The following is a 19842-nucleotide window of genomic DNA, read 5'->3' on the forward strand; positions in this document are numbered from 1 at the left end:
TTTGACATATTTACAGTATCTTGGTATGACACAATGAAAAAATTTCCACAAATCTTCACCACCTTAGAAAAATTCATACAGATGGAGAAACTGAGGCTGAGGGAGGTTGAGTGACTTTTCCAGGGTCACAGCCTCCCTTCAAGTCACTGTACCACTTAGCTAATCTTGGCTGAGACTTACTAACCATGTGACCTTGGGAAAGTAATTTATCCCCTCTGGCCCCCAATTTCCTTAGCAGTAAAACAAAAGGATTGGATTAGATCAGGGGTTCTTGAAGCAGTATATATGTAGCTTTATTATTATTATTGAATGCAATTGAATGCAAATGACTTCTGATCTAATGATTCCAAATACATTGTTCTTGTCACTATACAATTAAAGCTCGTGTGTGTTTGTGTGTGTGTGGGTGTGTATGTGTATCTTTGTCTTTGTATCTAGAGTGAACACAAAAGTGGAATGGACTGGCTAGATAAGTGTGGGGTTCCCCTGGCTTGGAGGGAGGTCTTTAAACCAAGGCTAGATGACTGTTAGGCATGTTGTTGTGAAGATTTCTTTTGGGTATGGGTTAGTTAGATCAGGTGGCTGCTGAGGTCCCCTTTCAGCTCTTAAAATTCTAAGATTCTGTGGATCACGATTCCCAGAGGGACACTGATCCAACATTGTTCTGGGCCACTAAGTGATCTGACCCCTGGCCGAAGCACACAAATTCACATAAGAGGAAGACTGAGGACCAAACACCCAATAGGGATGGAATCTGGTTAATCTGGGATAAGAGCAATACCGCCTGGAGTCTAAGATTTGGTTCATCTGCATTGGCAATAATGCAGGGAATTTGGAGCAGCGCCACTGGGACAGGAAATGGATTAGTAGTTGCACCAACACAGGTAACTCCCAGATTCAGAAATTCCCTTTACCTATGTAGAATAGTGCCTTCTCTGAAACTTCCTGTTGAAGACAGTAATTTCTTCCCAGTCTCTCAGGGTCAATCTAGGTGTCATTTTCAATTCACTTATTCCCCGTCCCCCCACCTCCCTATAACCTGTTGCCAGGACCTGTTAATTTCACCTTTTCAGCATCTCTCTAATACATCCCATTCTCTCCAAAGAGAATATCCAAAGATACTGCTACCATTCTAGTGCATTATCACCTCACACCTGGACTATTGCAATAACCTGCTGGTGGGTCTGCCTGCCTCAGGTCTCTCCAGCTTCAATCCATCTTCCATTCAACTGTCAAAAGAGATTTACCCAAGGTACAGTCCTAACATGTCACCCCTCTTAAATTCTGTGGCTCCCTCTAGGATCAAATACAAAGTCCTCTGTTTGGCATTCAAAGCCCTTCATAACCTAGTGCCCTACTCTCCCTCCCCCTTCTCCCAACATTTCTAGTCTTATTATGTTTTACTCTCTGACATGTATTCTTTGATCCAGTGACACTGGCCTCATGCTGTTTTAGGAACAAGATATTCCAGCTCTCGGTTTGGGGCATTTTTCTCTGACTGTTCCTCATGCCTGGAATGTTTTCCCTCCTCATCCCCTCCTCCTTGCTTCTTTCAAGTTTCAACTAAAATCCTCCCTTCTGCAGGAAGCCTTTCCTGATACCTCTTGATTCCAGTGCCTTCCCTCTGTTAATTCTTTCCCATTTATCTTAAATATAGCTTGTTTGTACATATTTACTTTCTCTCTCCCTCGTTAGATTGTCAGCTCCTTGAGGGCAGAAACTGTCTTTTGCCTTCCTTTGTATCCCCAGTGCTTAGCACAGTGCCTGACACATAGTAGGCATTTCATAAATGCTTATCGACTGACTGAAATAGTATAGAGAGTGGCCTAGGGCACGGAGAGGTTAGGTGTTTTGCTCCGGTGTTGGAGGGATTTCCTGGCTCCAGTGCTCTATCCATCATCCATATTGCCTCTGAATTATCCCAGTAATAACCAGGGAAGCATTTAGTAAAGGTGTACCCTTTGATTCATGTCCTTCGTGCAGGCTGGGCCCTAGTGGCTGCTGCCCCCATGTGTCAAGGCTTTGCTGATCCTCCGATTTAGTAAGTTATCTCTTTACTGAAGTAAATTATTTATTGAATATAATTAAATCATTTGTTGTCCGCTATCCCTATAGGACTTTTTCATATGTATATTTTATGAAGTTAAGTCACAACAGTAGATTAGTTAAATGGTTTGTATTAAAGAAACCTTGCAAAAGAAATAGTTATATATGTAAAAGAGTTGTAGTTACTTTTATTAAATGTTACTAATGGGTTATTAAGTTCTACCTAATTTGTTTTCAGTAAATCCATTCATTGTACTATTACTCATAATACCATTATTCCTTGGACTGTTTATGAACTTGTCAGTGGTCAGACCCTTGTTGGTGAAGCTGTCAGGGGAGGACATGGGAGCTCTTTCTGTCCAGATACTATATGATAGGGATCTGGTAGGAGCAGGTCAAAGTTCAGAGACAGGAATGCGAAATCAGAAAGTTGAGACTTTATGGTCACTGGTCAGAATTAGGCTTGACTCTGTTACTTACTACCTTGGGACCTCAAGAAAGTCCCTTTAACTCTCTAAGCCTCAGTTTCACCTTTTGAAAAGGAATTTGTATCTCAGGTCTGTTCCAGCTCTAAAATCCTCCTTCCCATGAAGGTAAGCTCCTTGTGGATAGGAACGGTTTTGTTATGTTTTTAGCTTTATTTCCTCAGGGTCAGCACATGTTTAACAATAATAGTTTTGCTTTTTAAAATGTGCACGGCCATTACAAATATTATCTCTTTAGAGACCCAAATGATTGTCCTGGGAGGTAGGTGCTAAAATTATAACATTTTAGAGATGAAGAAACTGAGGCAGATAGAGATTAAGCGACTTACCCAGGTCACAAAACTAGTAAATATCTTTTGACCTTCCCGATTGCGGAAATTGGAAAGAGCTGAACCTCCATTTATAAACGCTTTTTGTTTGTCTTCTTATAAAGTTTATTAACTTTTAAAAAACGCTTATTAAAAAGAGCATATATGTCTCGGTCATTCTTGTTTTGTCACTCTAAGCTGTTTCAGATAGGTTTTGTTTCTGATCCTGTGTGTGATGATAGCTTTAAAAGTGACTTTGTACAGACAATTTTGTCTAGTTAAGAAGGTGATCAGGAAGAAAGAAATGGGGGAATAGCTTGGATTTGCCTAGCAAGGTGCTAGAATGGGGGAAAACCAAACTAAAAACCTGGAATTGGACTCTGTGGACTTACGTTCAAATGCCGGTTCTGACACTTTATGCCTTGTATAATTTTGGGAAGCTTGCTTTTTCTCCCTAGGCTTCAGTTTTCTCATCTGTAAAATGAAGAGTTTATATTGAATAAACTCTAAGAGCCCTTCCAGCCCTAAATAACTGATCCTAGGATCCCCTCTGATGAAAAAGAGATGGTAATGGAGTTTCTAATATAGATATCTGCTATGCCTTGCTGTGCCTCTGCCTCCCCCCTTCAATTTCTGCTACATTCCTATCCATAAAAAAGTATTAAAATAGCATGCAATAAGGTTGTAAATGTGCTGGATCTAGAGGAGTCAGAAAATGTGGGTTGGAATCCCAGCACTTCTACTTAGTTGCTGTGTGACATTATGCATATTACTTAATTTCTCTGTGCCTCAGTTTTTCCATCTGTGAAACGTAGGTAATTACACAGCTTACCTCAGAGGATGTTCTTCTTCTTCCTTTCCTCCTCCTCCCTCCCCCCTTTCCCCTCTTTCCCTCTCTCTCCCCTGTCTCCTACCTCTTCCCCAATTATAAAACCTCTGAATGCTGGGGTTGTGTTGTATTCATTCTTTGGCTCCCCCTCCCTCTACCTCTTATGGTGATCTGTATGAAACTCAGTAGGTGCTTAATAGATACTTGGTAAATGAAAGAATTTCTTTTAAAATATCCTTTAATTCAAACTTTCTGATAATCCTGTCCAGGCTTCCTTGCAAAGGAGTCCCAGTTAGTGAGAGTTCACTGTAGTTTTCTTTCAAATACAAGTGGCCAAAATCTACAGTTTCCACATCAAAAGAAGGCCTATCACTGCATTCCAAAGAGGCAGCTGAGCATAAGTGGGTAGAAGTGGACGCTTATCTCACCTGACCACCCAGCTGGAGCCAGCTGCAAAAGGTCACTGGGACTCCACAGATGATCCGGCACCAGAGTGCTTGGCTCACAGGCTGGCGTTGGATCATTTCTCCTGAACTGAGAGGCACCTTTGTGGGGGATGATCACCCTCTTTCTTTTTGAAGTGACAAATGTGATGATTCCCCTTGCTAATCAATCAAGAAAGCAGCTCATATTTTTGGAAGTCTTCTGTCTGCCTCACGTTGCTTTGAGGAGGCAGTGGATGTATTTGAGCTTGCCCCTACAGAGACCATTCTCCTACAGGCTCAATAATATTATAAGAAACGAATGCCAAACTGTGGTTCTGGTCCAGAAAGCTTCAATTCCTCCTGTAAGTCTAATTTGTTGTGCTCTTTTGTGTTATGGTTGGGTGTGTGTGTGTGTAGGTGTCTTACTTTCCTTAATAATAAACAACTCACATTTATATAACACTTTAATGTTTGTAAAGTACTTTACAAGCATCATTTCATTTGATCCTTACAACAACCCTATGAAGTAGGTACTATTATAATCACTCCCATTGTATAGATCAGAAAATTGAGGCCTAGAGAGGTTTAAGTGACTTGCCTAGGCTCATATAGCTGATATAAATCTGAGAGTGGATTTTGACAAATCCACCATCCACCCATTACCATACTGTCTTGCTGTTTCCTTACTCAACAAATTTCTTCTAAAATATTCATCCCAGTCACAGAAATATCCCTCCTGCTCACTCGGGCATTAGTGCCTGTCAGCCTACATGTCTACCTCCTCCAGTATCTTGATTCAACAGCTTGGTTGTGAACATGTTGAGTTTGAGGTACCAGTTAGATATCCAGGTGGAGATGTACTGAGGCAGGGAGGAGGGGTGTCTCTGAAGCCACTGAGTGGGATGGTCACCAGTGTGAAATAACTGCAGAGGTCTAGACCAATGGATTTGGGAATCCTGATGCTGCTGGTGAGAGGAAGAAATGTTTAGGTAGAAATCTGATTGAAAGGAGTTGAGGACAGAGTGGGTAGTGAATAGGTTAAGACTGGGTTTTCAGTAAGTAAGATTATTTATTTTGGAGAAGTTGTTAAATAAACAGTGAAGGGAAAGAAAGGGAGGCCCCTAGGTGACACAATGGATAGAACTCTTTCAAGTTGGCCAAAGTTTCTAATCTGATTTCTAATCTGTCATGCATTTTTAGTCTCTCCATCACCAATAGATCCTGGAATCGACAGTCAACAGATATTTATTGGGCACCTACTATCAGGCACATTTGCCTATGAAGAGGTAGCCATACCTACTTAAAAAAAACAAAAGCAAACCTCCATTTACCCTTCAACCATAGCTAACTGCTATTCCCTCTAATAATAATAAATCGTAATTAATAAATATTAAATATCAGTAATAATGATAACTAGCATTTATAGATGGCCTACTACGTTCCAGGCTCTGTGCTAAGCCCTCTCCAAATATTGTTTCCTTTGCTCCTCATAACAACCCTGGAAGGTAGGTGCTATTATTATCCCTATTTTAGAGTCAAGGAAACTGAGTTATGAAGCGGTTAAATGACTTGTTAAAGCTAGTAGGTGTTTGAAGTCAAATTTGAACTTGGGTCTTCCTGACTCTAGGCCCAAGCTCTATCCGTTGTGTCACCTAGGGGCCTCCCTTTCTTTCCCATCACTGTTTATTTAACTTCTCCAAAACAAATAATCTTACTTATTCAAAACCCAGTCTTAACCTATTCACTACCCACTTTGTCCTCAACTCCTTTCAATCAGATTTCTACTTAAACATTTCTTCCTCTCACCAGCAGCATCAGGATTCCCAAATCCATTGGTCTAGACCTCTGCAGTTATTTCACACTGGTGACCATCCCACTCAGTGGCTTCAGAGACACCCCTCCTACCTGCCTCAGTACATCTCCACCTGGATATCTAACTGGTACCTCGAACTCAATATGTTCACAACCAAGTTCATTCTCTTTCCTTGTAGACTTCTCTTTTGGATATGATTTCTGTCTGTGATACTGACATTCACCGAGTCACAGGCGTCTACCTAAGGAAGGACAGGCAGGCCCAGGCCAGAGCTCCTGGGATAATGGGCACAGGGATCAGGCCTATGAGGGACTGTTATACTTAGCCTGGGTGAGATAGAGGAGACCTGGTTTCAAAATAAAATAGGATAAAATAAATTTTCTAGAAAGTAAAGACAGAATGTGAGGGTGATCTTGTGAGACCATGATCTAGAAAACAAGATTAGATTTAGAAACAGAATATGAAAATGTCAGTATTTCTTAGCTCCGATTTTCACTTCTAAGAAAATGAGCAAAATAAGTACAATAAAATTTTATGACACCACAACCCCAGTCAAATTCCCATTCATCTAGTCTGTCAGGCTGCATTTTCAAGCTCTAAACTATGGGCTGGGCTTTTATAGTGTCTAAAATGAGAAGTATTTATAGCTCATTGTCCAATAGAGTCAAAGCACACAGTGTCAACTTAGGTAGATCGTGACCGTGAACTGTGGGAACTCTTCCGTTTGGTAACCATGTATTAATTAGCCTTGGCACGTGGCCTAGTGTACTTGATGGTATTTATTGTCTAATTAGACCTGTGGCACAGATCTCTTGTGGAGATAAATGGGGTGTAGTTTTTTTTGTCTTGTTCTTTTGATATAATTCTTTTTGGATGCTTTCATGGTTTTTAATGATAAAAATAACCTGAAAATTATAGCAATTCCAAGTCTTAGAAGTCATTAATATTTTTTTAATCTCTTCTGTTAAGTCTTGGAACAAGGAATCGGATTGCTTATTTCTATAGCAGAATTTTAATGTTCATTGAATTTTAGTACTTTATCATTATTTTACTACTTAGAAAATTTCCTTGGGCTGGCTGTGGTGGCCCATACCTGTAATTACTGATGCTCGGGGTGGTTGAGGCTATTGGATCATTTACGTTCAGGAGTTCTAAGCTGCAATGGGCTAAAGCCAATGGGGTGTCCACACTAAGTCTGGTGCCAGTACGGTGACCCCCTATAAGCTAGGATGCTATGGGGCTACCTAAAGAGGCATGAACTGGGTTAAGTTAGAAAAAGAGCAAATAAAAGCTCCATCAGTCGGCTGTGGGATCAAGTCATCAAGTGGCCACTGAACTTCCAGCCTGGGTGATATAAGACCCAGTCTCCCCCCCCCCCCAAAAAAAAAATCCTTTCAGATGTATTCATTCTTCTGTCCATCCATTCATCCAAAAACATTTCAGAATCAGAGCATTTCAGAGTTAGAAGGGAATTTAGAGGCCATTTAACTATATACCTGAACAATATTTCCTTCTGCCATACATGACAAATGGTCTTTACTTGAAGACCTCCAAAGACAAGGAACTCATCCCTCCTGAGGCATTTCATTTTGATTAGCTCTAAATGGTAGGATGCTTTCCTTCTAGTTAGCCTAACCTTGTGACTTTCACTCATTGCTCTGGGTTTTGCCCTCTGGGATCAAATGGAACAAGCTTAATCCCTCTTCCCCATGACAACCCTTCAAATACTTAAAGGACCTCTATCCTGGGACTTTCCTAAAGTTTCTCTTCTCTAGGCTAGAGAATCCCCATTTTGTTCAAACAGTCCTAATATGGCATTAACTCAAACTTTTTAGGATCCTGGTTTTCTTCCTCTGAACACTCTCTAGTTTATTCCTGTGGGGGCCTTCTTAAAGGGTGGCATCCAGACTGGACACAGTACTCCACACTCAGACCTGGGCACAGTGAAGACAGCAGGATGCTCAACTCTCTAGTCCGTGGACTCTGTCAAGTTGGCCGAAGTTCACGTTGGCTTTCTTGGCTGCCATATCATACTTTTGATCTGAGTTGAGCTTGCATTCTCTACTCCCTGCCCCCATCTTTATTGTCTGATGAACAAACCTCCACCATCTTATACTTGTAAAGTAGTAAGAGGTTACATTCATCCCTATTAATTTCAGCTCTTAATAGATTTGGCCCAAGTGTACTAGCCAGTCAGGATCTGTTGGCATCCTGCCTCTGATTTCTGTGTTTCCTCGATCCTGCTGCCCTCAGTAAATATGATAAGCTTTCCTTCTACGTTTATCAACTTTGTATTCATTACGAGGCACAGTTCTAAGAGCTGAAGGACTATAGGTAAAAAAAGATATCTTTGAACTTGGAGATTTTCACCTTCATAAAACATGTGCACAGATAAATATACTGAAGTGTACAGTGATAAATGTATGAATGGCACAGAGTACTGAGACCTTCATAAAAAGGGGAGAGTCTTTCTGGCTTGGCAGTAGTGAATGTGTCAGTCAAAGATTTACCCAAGTACACACTTAGCAGTTTCTTTCATTTTATGACTGCACAAGTAATAGCTGATAGTTGATATCTCCAGCCTGTCTCCTTTGTCTGGTGAATCTCTTCAGCAAGGTACATGCCTTGTTCTGCATTTTACTACTTTTCCCCACTCCAATTTATGGAGTTCTGAGAAAGTTTCTGGACATCTCCTTCCCCTGGTTTTCATAAATATGTAGCTAGTATACAATTAAGCGAGGTTTCATGAGATAGTGTGGCTGATATGTTTGTAATTTTTTTCCAGTGGTTCTGGGAGCCCAGATTCATTGTTACTGTCTGCAGTTTGGGGTGTTGATATATTGGTGGCGAGCTCCTTGCTGCTCTGTCATCACTGCTGTCTGTGGGAACAGCCTGGATTTCCAGGATCTCGGTGATGTTCTTCATGAGAACTGGAGAGAGGGTCTGGAGACCTTGCCTGTATTACTTTGTGGAAGAATGGACATGTAGAGGAACCTGTAGAATGAAACTTCTCAGGGGCAGGGACTACTTTTGTCTTTGTCTTCCCTGAGTTTCTCACAATCTGAACTTCCACAGCTAATAATAAAAAAGATGTCCTTAATAATGGGAGACTGCTTGGTGTAGTGTCCTTCTGGCAGAGGGCTAGACTTGGACTCAGGGAGACCCATCTTGAATTCCTTGTATCTGACATCTACACGGTGCATGATGGGAGGCTAAATCATTAACCTTGCCGAGCCTCGGGCAATGAAGACCTTACCACTACACACAAATGAGTGGCTGATCAGCACTAGCAGGGAAACTTTCTACATAGGGAGTTCCCTTCCCTAGTGGGAATTGAAGCTTCTGACCCCGTCCTTTCCCTAAGCGATAGTGAGGATCATCTCCTGACGTACATCTTGCCACTGGACCCAGACGGCAAGAAAGTGAGACTTTCCACAGCCCTCCTTCACTCAAATCCAATTCATCTGCAAGTCGTGGCTTCACCTTCGGGATGCTGTGGTCCTCTTCTGAGAATGAAGGACAAACAGTAACAACAGCAAGTAAGAGTGATAATAGTTCCTGTTTATGTAGTGAGCACTTTTCTAGTAAATGCCCTATCAGCGAGAGGGCTAATTTAAGCTCGCTACAGACGTACCCACTTCTGCAAGGGGCCCCAGAAGGCACTCACAGATAAGCATTGTGTTTCTCCAGCCCTTTTGTCTCTAAGGTCCTTGAAAATGCTTTTCCGTTGTACACTCTCGAAGACCATCGGCATTCCTCTCCACCTGGTTTTATTCAGGATTGTGGCAATTGCTGCTTGACTGTTTCAGCCTAAAACAGTGGCATTGGTGGACTGTTTGAATCTCAGGATTCAAAATCTTTGACAGTGGGACGCTGGTTAGCGTTCAAGTATCGTGCCAAATTCGGAAGCAGTGTGTGTGATGGGGGATGCTTGGTCAGTGAAGCCGTGGCCTGGAAAATTAAGGTTTAATTTAGTACTTTGCCGTGATCTTAAGGTTACTAAGGAAACATTAGACATCACTCAGCACTAGAAACAGCATTCTTGTGCCCTAAAATTCTCATTTCTTTTTTTTTTCCACTTGCAGAAAATTTTCAATGTTGGAGATACCAATCGTGATGGGCAGCTGGACTTTGAGGAGTTTACGAAGTACCTTAAAGATCATGAGAAAAAGATGAAGTTGGCATTTAGGAGTCTGGACAAGAATAACGATGGTATGCTTCATTTCTCCACTTATTACTTGGTTTGTGAACAAAGGCAGTGGTAGACAATGTCTGCTACAAAAGGCGTTAGCTTCCTCCTGTCCCTGAAAGATTAGGCAAGAGTGTGTAACGGTGGCAAGAGTGTACAGGTTGTGGAGTTAGAGAATCCGGGTTCCAGTTCTGCATCGGACACTACCAGTGTTGGTGTAGGCAGGTCATCTAATGCCTCTGGACCTCAGTTTCCTCATCTGTAAAGTGAAGAGATTAGACAAGCAGCTTCTGATGTCCCTAACGTGTATCACAGATCACAGATCCACTTGGCTCCTTTTATCAGGCTAAGTATATGTACACCAGTGTTCTGATTCAAGAGAGCCAGTTTCTGTTTGATTCTGTTGCTTGTATCACTGTAGATATTGCTTTGTCAGCAGTGAGGCATTTCTTAGATGTATAATTTTCATTTGGCCACCCAGTTGAGTCTGAGGCTTAAGTGATTTGCCCAGGGTCACACATCTGGTAAGTACCAGAGGGAGGATTAGAACCCAGGTTTTCCTGACTCCAGATGCAGCATTCTACCCCCCTATGCTGCATTGCCTCAAAATTCCATTTTGAGGCAGGTTCAGTACCTTCCTCACCAAGTTTGTTGTTGTTTAGTCATTCAGATGTGTCTGACTCTTTGTGACCTCCCCCGTGGACCATGTTGTCCATACGGTTTTTCTTGGCAAAGATACTGGAGGTTTTGACATTTCCTTCTCCAGTGGATTAAAACAAACAGAGGTTAAGTGACTTGTCTAGGGTCACACAGTTAGTAAGTATCTGGGGCCAGATTTGCGCTCAAGTCTTCCTGACTCCCCCTAAGTTAGTACAGGACAAAATTTTTAAAAAAAAATATTTTATTTTTAATTTATGAAATAAAACAAGCATTTCCCTAATGTAGTATAATAAAAAAGACGATTGCACATGAAGCCTGCAAATCTACTATGTACAACTTCCTATTCCTTTTAAATATACAACAAAGTTATTATGTAAATTTTCTTTTTCTTTTTTTTCTTCTCTCCCTAGAGATGGCCATCATTAGACACAAATAAGTATATATATGTAAAATTATTCTATACATCTATTTATCAGATCTTTCTCTGGACAAAATTTAAATCAAAGGATGAACACGACAACAATTTGCAAGGCATTGTCCAGGGTCAGGGGAGAAATACAAAGACAGTTGTTACCCCTAAGGGCTTAAATTCTGGTAGGGGGAGATATGACATGTGCACAAATAAATATTCATACCAAATGGAGGCTTCTATGTGGACTTGGACTTGGAATCAGGGAAACTGGAGTTGGAATCCTGCCCCAGACACTGCCAGGTGTGACACCAGCTGAGTCATTTAACCGCTCTCATACACAAAATGGGACTGATAATGGCATCTATTTCTTAGGATTAAATGAGATAAATATATGTAAGCTGCGTTGTAAACCTTAAAGCATGGGAGAGAGATCAGCTGTTATCACTGCTATTAAATTAGAGTCGAAGGACATAAGGGCAATTTAATGTGCTTCAAAATCAGGTGAAGGACTAAAATCACCACCGACTCGTAGAATCAGGAATTCATGGAGGAGGTGGCACTAGGTCAACATGGCATTATAGGTATAGGTAATAAGGTGAATGAAGGTGCAGAGATGGCAAAATAGGGGATAGATATGCTGGAGGAATGATGAGTAATCCAAATGGGTTGGAGTACAGAGGAAATAGTGTCAGCTAAAGCTAGAAAGATAGGATGGAGTCATATAATTCCAGTGTAGCCAATATCTATTGAAAAAATATTGAAGAATATAATTATTTTGTATCCACCACATGGTGTCTACCACAGTGCCAGCTAGGTACGGTGAGCCTAGTGATAAACACTAGTAGTATGCCAGTAAATAACTACTAATAAATGCTTGTTTAATTGAATGGATATCAGTTGACTTGCTGGAGGATATGGCTGTGAATAGTGGCATCGTGGCTGTCTGTTTTTCTGACAGTGTTTAGTTAGGGACTTTACTTTTCTTGGTTTCAAATGGGAACTTTAGTCTCTATTCTTTGTATATAGGACTAGTGAAGGACTTATTGAACTGGCAGTTTTCCTGGATATTTTAATATTTTACAATTTTTTTCTTCAGTGTGTTTCAATTGGTGAATACTTTTTTTTTTAAAGGAAAAATTGATGCTTCAGAAGTTGTCCAGTCTTTGAAGATCCTAGGCATAAGTATTTCTGAACAACAGGCAGAGAAGATTCTTCAAAGGTTGGCCCTTATTCTTCATTATGATGTAACCTTAGTTTTTGGTTTATTGTCACGTTCTAGAGGCCAAAAGCTGCAAGTGGGGACTTCTAAAAACGAATCCTTGCACCAACTGTTTCTCTGTATGTACCTTTCTTTCTTTGTCCCTCTTCCTTTGGCTTATGTATGGTTTTTTTTCCAGGGGATCAGAGACTTAGAGGGGCCTCAGAGGCCATCTTGTCCCCCCTGGTAATTTTAGAAATGAGGAAACTGATGCCTAAAGAAGTGACTTGCCTAAGGTTACCAAGGTAGTAAGAGTCAGAGACAGGATTTGAACCCAGGTTTTCTAACCAGTTTCATTGTTCTTTATACTATACTAAATTGCCATACTTTTTGATCCCAGGTATTTTAATTTGTCTCTGTCTTTCTGTCTGTTGAATAATCAATTTCTTAAAGATGCTATCATGTCTTTTGCTCCTTTTTATAACATCACCTCGTCTATCCCAGTTCATCGCACATAATAGGCATCACCTAATGGTGGTGATGCTGATTATCAGGCACCAGATTACAGATGGTGCTCAGTAATTGCTGTTGGTCAATTGCCTCATGGTTCCTAAAAGGTGTTTAAAATGTTGGTTGAGGGTTGATTAAAAAGACATTCTCTGTCCCTTTGCATCTCTTATAGGAGAGTGGGACCAACACCCAAAGGAGGCACAGGGGATGGTGCTATTTAGTTTAGAACCCCCTCTTTTCTTTAAAAGAGAAGTATGACTTCTTACAAAGCAATTCTATGATGAATGATAACTTCGATACTTCCAAATGTCTGTGACGTCACTGGCGTGGGTACTACTTCTGCTAATACAAGTTACTGCCTACGTGTGCCTTCTTTAGGAAGATGAGCTGCTGTGTTCGAAACAATTAACCAACACATTAAAGGATAACTACAGGGACCAGGCCTGTGATTTCACTGGCTCAGGGAGCTCTTGGGTGGGGAAACCCCCTCTATGTTATAGAGCTTCATACAGCCGTGAGAAGTTAAACGACTTACTCAGGGATGTACAATCAGTCTGTATGCATCTCGGCTGGGACCTGAACCTGAGCCTATCTTTAAGGCTGGCTCTCTATTTACTCCACTGTGCCACCTCAATTAAAGCTATTATAGCTCTATTAATTTAAACAATAATTACTACCCCTCTCTAATAAAAATAAGTAGAGAAACTGCCAATCTTATTTGGAAGCATGAGAAGTAAGAACTTTCAACATCATTTTAAAAACAAAACAAAGAATCCCCAGAGAAAAGCTATGCCTTGAGCCTAGTGGCTCTTACTTTTTTCATGTCATGAACCCCTGTGGAAATCTGTTGAAGCCTATGGAGCCCCCTTCTCAGAATAATATTTTTAAATGCATAAAATAAAATATCTGAGACTACAAAGGACATAAATAATGTTAAAATACAGCTATCAAAATATGTTTAAAAAATCACCTGAGGTTAAGAGTCCCTTCTCTTGCCAGTCTTCTAATGATGAGCTTGTCCATGCATGGGTTGCTCCTTGGCCAACAGTGTCACTAGTCCATAAATGAGACCTTTCCTTGGTGGGTCCTGCCATGCTTTATGCTTTGATGCACAGCCAGAGTCAGTTCTGTGCCCTGATCCATCACAAAATACTCTCTTAGTGGAGTTCATTCAGCAAGATATATATTAATAGACTGAAGGCAGAGACTTGGTTGTTCTAAATTCATGGCTGATTTCCCACCCCCCCCCCCACTCCCCCAACAGGTATAGCAAGGAATATTCCAGAAACCACTGCTGATAAAATTAGTACTACCAGTACCAGAATGTGGTTTTTTCAACATGTGACCAATCTTAGTATAAGACTGTATCAGAGGACTAGTTAAGTAGAAGCCTGAGTATGGCATTGTAGATGGACATAACTACCAATGAAGGAGATTTGTAACTATGATTTCTCCAACAGTTATTTTACTAGTATGGTAGAATGTGTATTTTGATATTAGTAATTAGAGAGTCTATCTTTCAAAGGTATGTTATTTTGCCTGCTTACCCTTCATTTGCCATTTTATCCAGGAATTGTAGAAATGGTCTGATTGTAGTTGGATTTATAGTAATGGGATATAGGTTAAAATCTTCTCTCTGCTCATTCTTTATGACCCTGGGCAAATTATTAACTTCTTTATGCCTCAATTACGATTACTATAAAATTATACTAACTTTATCAGGGATTCTTAACCTGGGGCCCATAAACACACATAATTTTTTTTTTGATAGATTCGCTAACATGACAAAACAGAAAAATGATAAATGTTGGAGATGATGTGGGAAAATTGGAACACTAGTGCATTGTTGGTGGAGTTGTGAGCTGCCATTCTGGAGAGCAATTTGGAATTATGCCCAAATGGGTATAAAACTGTGCATACTCTTTGACCCAGCAATACCACTTCTAGGTCTGTATCCCAAAGAGATCGTAAAAATGGGAAAAGGACCCACATGTATAAAAATATTTATAGAAGCTCTTTTTGTGGTGGCAAAGAATTGGAAATTGAGGAGATACCCATCAATTGGGGAATGACTGAACAAGTTGTAGTATATGAATGTAATGGAATTCTATTGTTCCATAAGAAATGACGAGCAGGCAGACCTCAGAAAAACCTGGAAAGACTTATATGAACTGATGCTGATTGAAGTGAGCAGAACCAGGAGAATGTAGTACACAGTAACAACCACGTTGTGCAAGGACTAACTTTGATAGACTTAGCTCTTCTCAGCAATGCAGGGATCTAAGACAATTCCGAAAGACTCATGATGGAAAATGCTATCCATACTCAGAGAAAGAACTTTGGAGTCTGAATACAGATGGAAGCATACTATTTGCTCTCTTTTTTTGGGTTGTTTTGTTTCTTCTTTCTCGTGGTTCCTCCCATTGGTTTTAATTCTTCTTTACAATGTGACTAATGTGAAAATACATTTAATATGAATTTATATCAGATTGCATGCCTTCTCGGGGAGGGGGGAGAAGAGGGAAGGGGAGAAAATTTAAAACTTAAAATCTTTTGAAGGTGAATATTGAAAACTAAAAATAAATTTATTTTTTTTGAGAACTGATTTTTCAATATGATCTATTTCCTTGGTAATCCCAATTATTTTATGTATTGGAAAAAAACATTATTCTGAGAAGAGGTGCATAGATTTCACACCAGATTGCCAAAGTGGTCCATGGCACAAAAGAGTTAAGAATATTGCTGATTTCAAAGGATTCATCTAGTTAGGAGACTGCTGGTAATGTTTAACAGCGGACTCTCTGGAAACAATTATGTACTCACAACACACTTTTACATTTAATCTGCATTGTTAACCTTTTCTCCATCATTTTCCTATGTCTATGCAGTCAATAAAATGAGCGCTGTTTTGGAGCACTTACTGAATTTGGAGGTGTAAATGCTCACACTGAAAATTTGATTTTCAAGCTGGCTCTAGCAGACCACTGCTTCTAGTTCTAAAGGAGTGCTTCTGTGATTCTTGGTGATTCTCTCTTTTAAGTGAATATTGGATCATGTTCACATCAAAAGTCCTTTTCATATCCCTTATTGAAAAGGATAAAATGTATGTCATCACTCTGAATTTGAAGAGATCAACACTAAACCTATAGTAGAAGAATGGAAATATTCAGAAAAAGCGTTGGAAGACCACAACGGAGTCAGAGTAAAGACCAATAGAAGCAGCCATTGAAAATGCATAAGAGGGACCTATTATTACTCTAGATTGATCAATTATGCTCGTTTGACTTGTGACTCGGCTTATACGGGTCTCCATTCTTTTTTATTTTCAGCATTGATGCTGATGGGACAATGTCTGTTGACTGGAATGAATGGAGGGACTACTTTTTATTTAATCCTGCTGAAAACATTGAGGAAATAGTTCGCTTCTGGAAACATTCTGTAAGTAAGACTGGCCTTTTACACACACACACACACACTCTCTCTCTCTCTCTCTTTAAATGACTTGGTTCTAAGTACAGCTGTGAGGCTGCAGGCAAAAGTTGGATTGCCACTTGTCAGGAATATTGTGGAGGGCATTCATGTATTACCTAAGATAAAATTGAATGATTCTGTGAACTTCTATGGCCTCTTCTAACTTTATGCTTCCATAATTTGTTCCTAGTGTTCTCAGGGATCTCTAAGTCTACATGACCAATGTAAGTACAATACCCACTTTGGTTGGATAAACCCATGGAAGTTGAAAGAGGTGCCCACTGTAGCTGGAAGGTAGCAACTGTGGCTTGCTGAGCTGTCAGAGGTGTGGTGAGCTCTTTGCCCTCCAGGAAGTTCATGAGATTTTGGCAAGATAAGTAAAGAATAGTATCCTAAAGGGGAGACTCTGTAGTCTATGCCCTTTGATCCTGCAATCTTTGGCCTCATCACTGATCTCCTGTTTAAGCACCTGGAGACAGATTTCACCTAAATCCTTCTCTGGCATTTCAGAGGCCTCCAAACTGGACTCTGCTTGATGTACAAGTCTTTCCCACTCACCTCAAATCATGAATTAATCTTTTTTTTTTATATTTATGGTTCCACGTACTGATGAATCATTTCCTTTTTCTGTTTCCTGCTCCTTACCCAACACCTACAGGCAGACCTCACTCACTATGGTGAGCTGTTTATTTCTTAGCCTATCAGATTCTGCCCAAGGCCTTGCTCTTCTGGAAAGCCACAGGACAGAAGATTCAGCTACTCAATTAATTCGAGCTTATCTCTTGTACTCTGGACTGCCCTAGGGAAGTGCAGGATGATACATCCATAGATAGTGTCAGCAAGTAATAATCCCTGTAGTACAGAAGACATAGCAGTCTGTTGGTTTTGCACTTAATGAAGAGTAATGGATATTTTCTGAATAGGTCCTGAGTGTACTGGTTACTTGAACTGATGAAACCATTTGGCAGAGTAATTTGCCAAATTAAAGCTCATTTTCCAGTTCATCCACTTGGCATTTCACATTGAGCTGTCTTTTTATTATGTAGCAAAACTTTTAAAACAATTGACGGATTTTGACCTAATTTGGTATGTTACTAAATGGTCTAAAGATAGCCTAAAATCAGAGAATTTCAGCGTTGCAGTGTACTTGAGAGGCCATTTAGTCCAACCCCTACCTGAAAAGGAATGGCCTCTACAACAGGAGTATCAAACAGTGCAACTCCCTGAGTGTGGCCAGAACCAGATTAAAACACAATTGGGAAATAATTAACAAAATAAATATAAGTACAACAGAACATACATAATGTCAACATGTGATCATAGGCATCCTTATGGATAATTTAGTGGCCCCCACTTCTATGTGAGTTTGACACCACTGTTCTGCAAGATGATGCTCATGTGGCCAGCCATCCAGCATTGGCCTGAAGACCTCCCCAGCCCTGAAGTTAGACTCAAAGTTTGGTCACTTAACCTGAAACAAAATGGAACTTGGCAAGATTTTTCAAATGAATCAGTTTTCTCTAACTGTTAATAGATGTCGATGAGATTCGGCTAAAAAAGGTTCGTCTTATACTGAATGAGTTCTACGGTTCACAGTCACATACACATAGTCACTTGTGTATATGTGTTGAGGGCTACATCTGTGTGAGGGACTTTGGAATTGTTCATGTATTTTTAACTATTCTAAAAATTAATATTAAAAATCAAGAGACAGTGTTGTATAGTGAAAAGAGTACTGGACTTGAGGAATCAGGAGACCTGAATTTGAAACCCAACTCCAGCACTAAGTATATGCCCAGGGGCAGCTTGCTTAACCTTTCCGAGTTTCTGCTTTTCCATCTTTTTTGTTTCAACCTATGATTTCATTCATATGAGGAATTCCTGGTGAGAAAATTCTCTCCACCACTGTAAATCTGGTGGGCAGCTAGGTGGTGCAGTAGATAGAACGCAGGGCCTGGAGTCAGGAAGACTCATCTTTGTGAGTTCAAATCTGGCCTCAGGCACTCACTAGGTGTTGTTAACTAAAAACAATAAGTTTACACAGGGAGTCCAGTTTGGGGTGCAAACAAATTATATCAACTTGGGGCAGGACTTGGAGGGTGGTTTCTTCCCTGACATGGTCAGGGCCTCCCGCATACTCTGGGTCCAGTGTGTCTGGAAAATATGGTAACTCAAGAAGACAAGTTTAGGGGCCCTCTTAACACTGTGTGACCCTAGGCAAGTCACTTAACCCTGTTTGCCTCAGTTTCTTCATCTGTAGAATGCGTTGGAGGAGGGAATGGCAAACTACTTCAGTATCTTAACCAAGAAAACCCCAAATGGGGTCATAAACAGTCAGACATGACTGAAAATAACTGAACAACAACAAAAAGCATCAGGATACCATGGTTTACTTATCTTGCCTGATCTCATGAACTTTCTGGAGGGCAAGGATCTCACCATACCTCCATATAACTCAGTTGCTACCTACAGGCTACAGATGACTCCTCTTCAGCAATAGGCGTCTCTTGTAACTTTTGAGCATTTACTCCCCCCCCCCCAAAAGTACTGGTCTTGCAGCCTTAGAGATCCCTGAGAACATGACATATTATGGAATTAGACATGACTGAAAAACAACAAAATGTAAACCTGCAATGGTTCTACAACTGAGAGTCTTGGAAATTAATGTAAGTGGCTTAATCAGGGCCACATAGTCATCGCAAGTCAGAAGGAGGACTGGAACCCAGGGCTTCTTGAGTCTAAGGCTGGTTCTCTATCCGTTACAATTCCTCTCATCTCTATAAAGTGAAGAATCAGACCCATAGGACCCACCAGACCCAATCAGACCTAACTTAGGGTTGTTTTGAGGGTCAAACGATTGATGTGTATGTGTGTGTATGTATACACATAGATACATAGTACTATTATCATTGTCATGGGTGGTTGGGAGAAAAGTGTAAACTATAAAATATTATTTAAATATTAGAGTAACTCGGTGAGAGTGCACTCTGTAGACTGAGCAAGTATTATTATCCCCATTTTACAGGTGAGGAAATGGAAAGTCAGATATTAAGTGATTGACCTAAGATCCTGCAATTGTTGAGTTGTTTTGAGATCCAGGACTCAGACCCCAAATTTCTGATTCCAAACCTGCCTTGTAAACCTTAAGACTTGTAAAGAAAATTTTTGGTAAATCATCAAACACTGTAGTCATTATGATGAATTATTGTTAATATTTTTCCAGTAAAGTCCTTCTGTGCTGCTCTCTGTTATGGCAGAAAGATGATGCCAGGCTATGTTAGTGTATGGAGTATATACACTGATGGATTCTAGAAAGACTTCAAGTGTGGGTGTGGTAATGATCCCTTAAATTGTCATCCAAGGACTAGCCTAGCTAAGTTCAGAGAGGTTCATTGTTAGGTTGGCTAAAAATTGATGGCTGTTTCAGTTTCCGCTACTCAGGGATACCGCGTAGTAAGGTATTAGAAGGATTGTGATCTGCATCCAGTGGAGAAGT

The 19842-nt window shown here is 40.4% G+C and overlaps 1 protein-coding gene across 1 annotated transcript in view; it reads left to right on the forward strand.

Moving 5' to 3' along the window:
• LOC118858588 (calcium-binding mitochondrial carrier protein SCaMC-1-like) overlaps positions 1-19842 on the forward strand; it is a 46517-nt gene that overhangs the window by 10546 nt on the left and 16129 nt on the right. The window contains exons 2-4 of the mRNA XM_036769160.1: positions 9992-10118; positions 12299-12386; positions 16205-16313. Of these exons, the coding sequence (XP_036625055.1) occupies positions 9992-10118; positions 12299-12386; positions 16205-16313 (324 nt within the window). The remainder of the gene's footprint in view (positions 1-9991; positions 10119-12298; positions 12387-16204; positions 16314-19842) is intronic.

The sequence above is a fragment of the Trichosurus vulpecula genome, chromosome 7, assembly GCF_011100635.1.
Source record: "Trichosurus vulpecula isolate mTriVul1 chromosome 7, mTriVul1.pri, whole genome shotgun sequence".
Taxonomy (NCBI): domain Eukaryota; kingdom Metazoa; phylum Chordata; class Mammalia; order Diprotodontia; family Phalangeridae; genus Trichosurus; species Trichosurus vulpecula.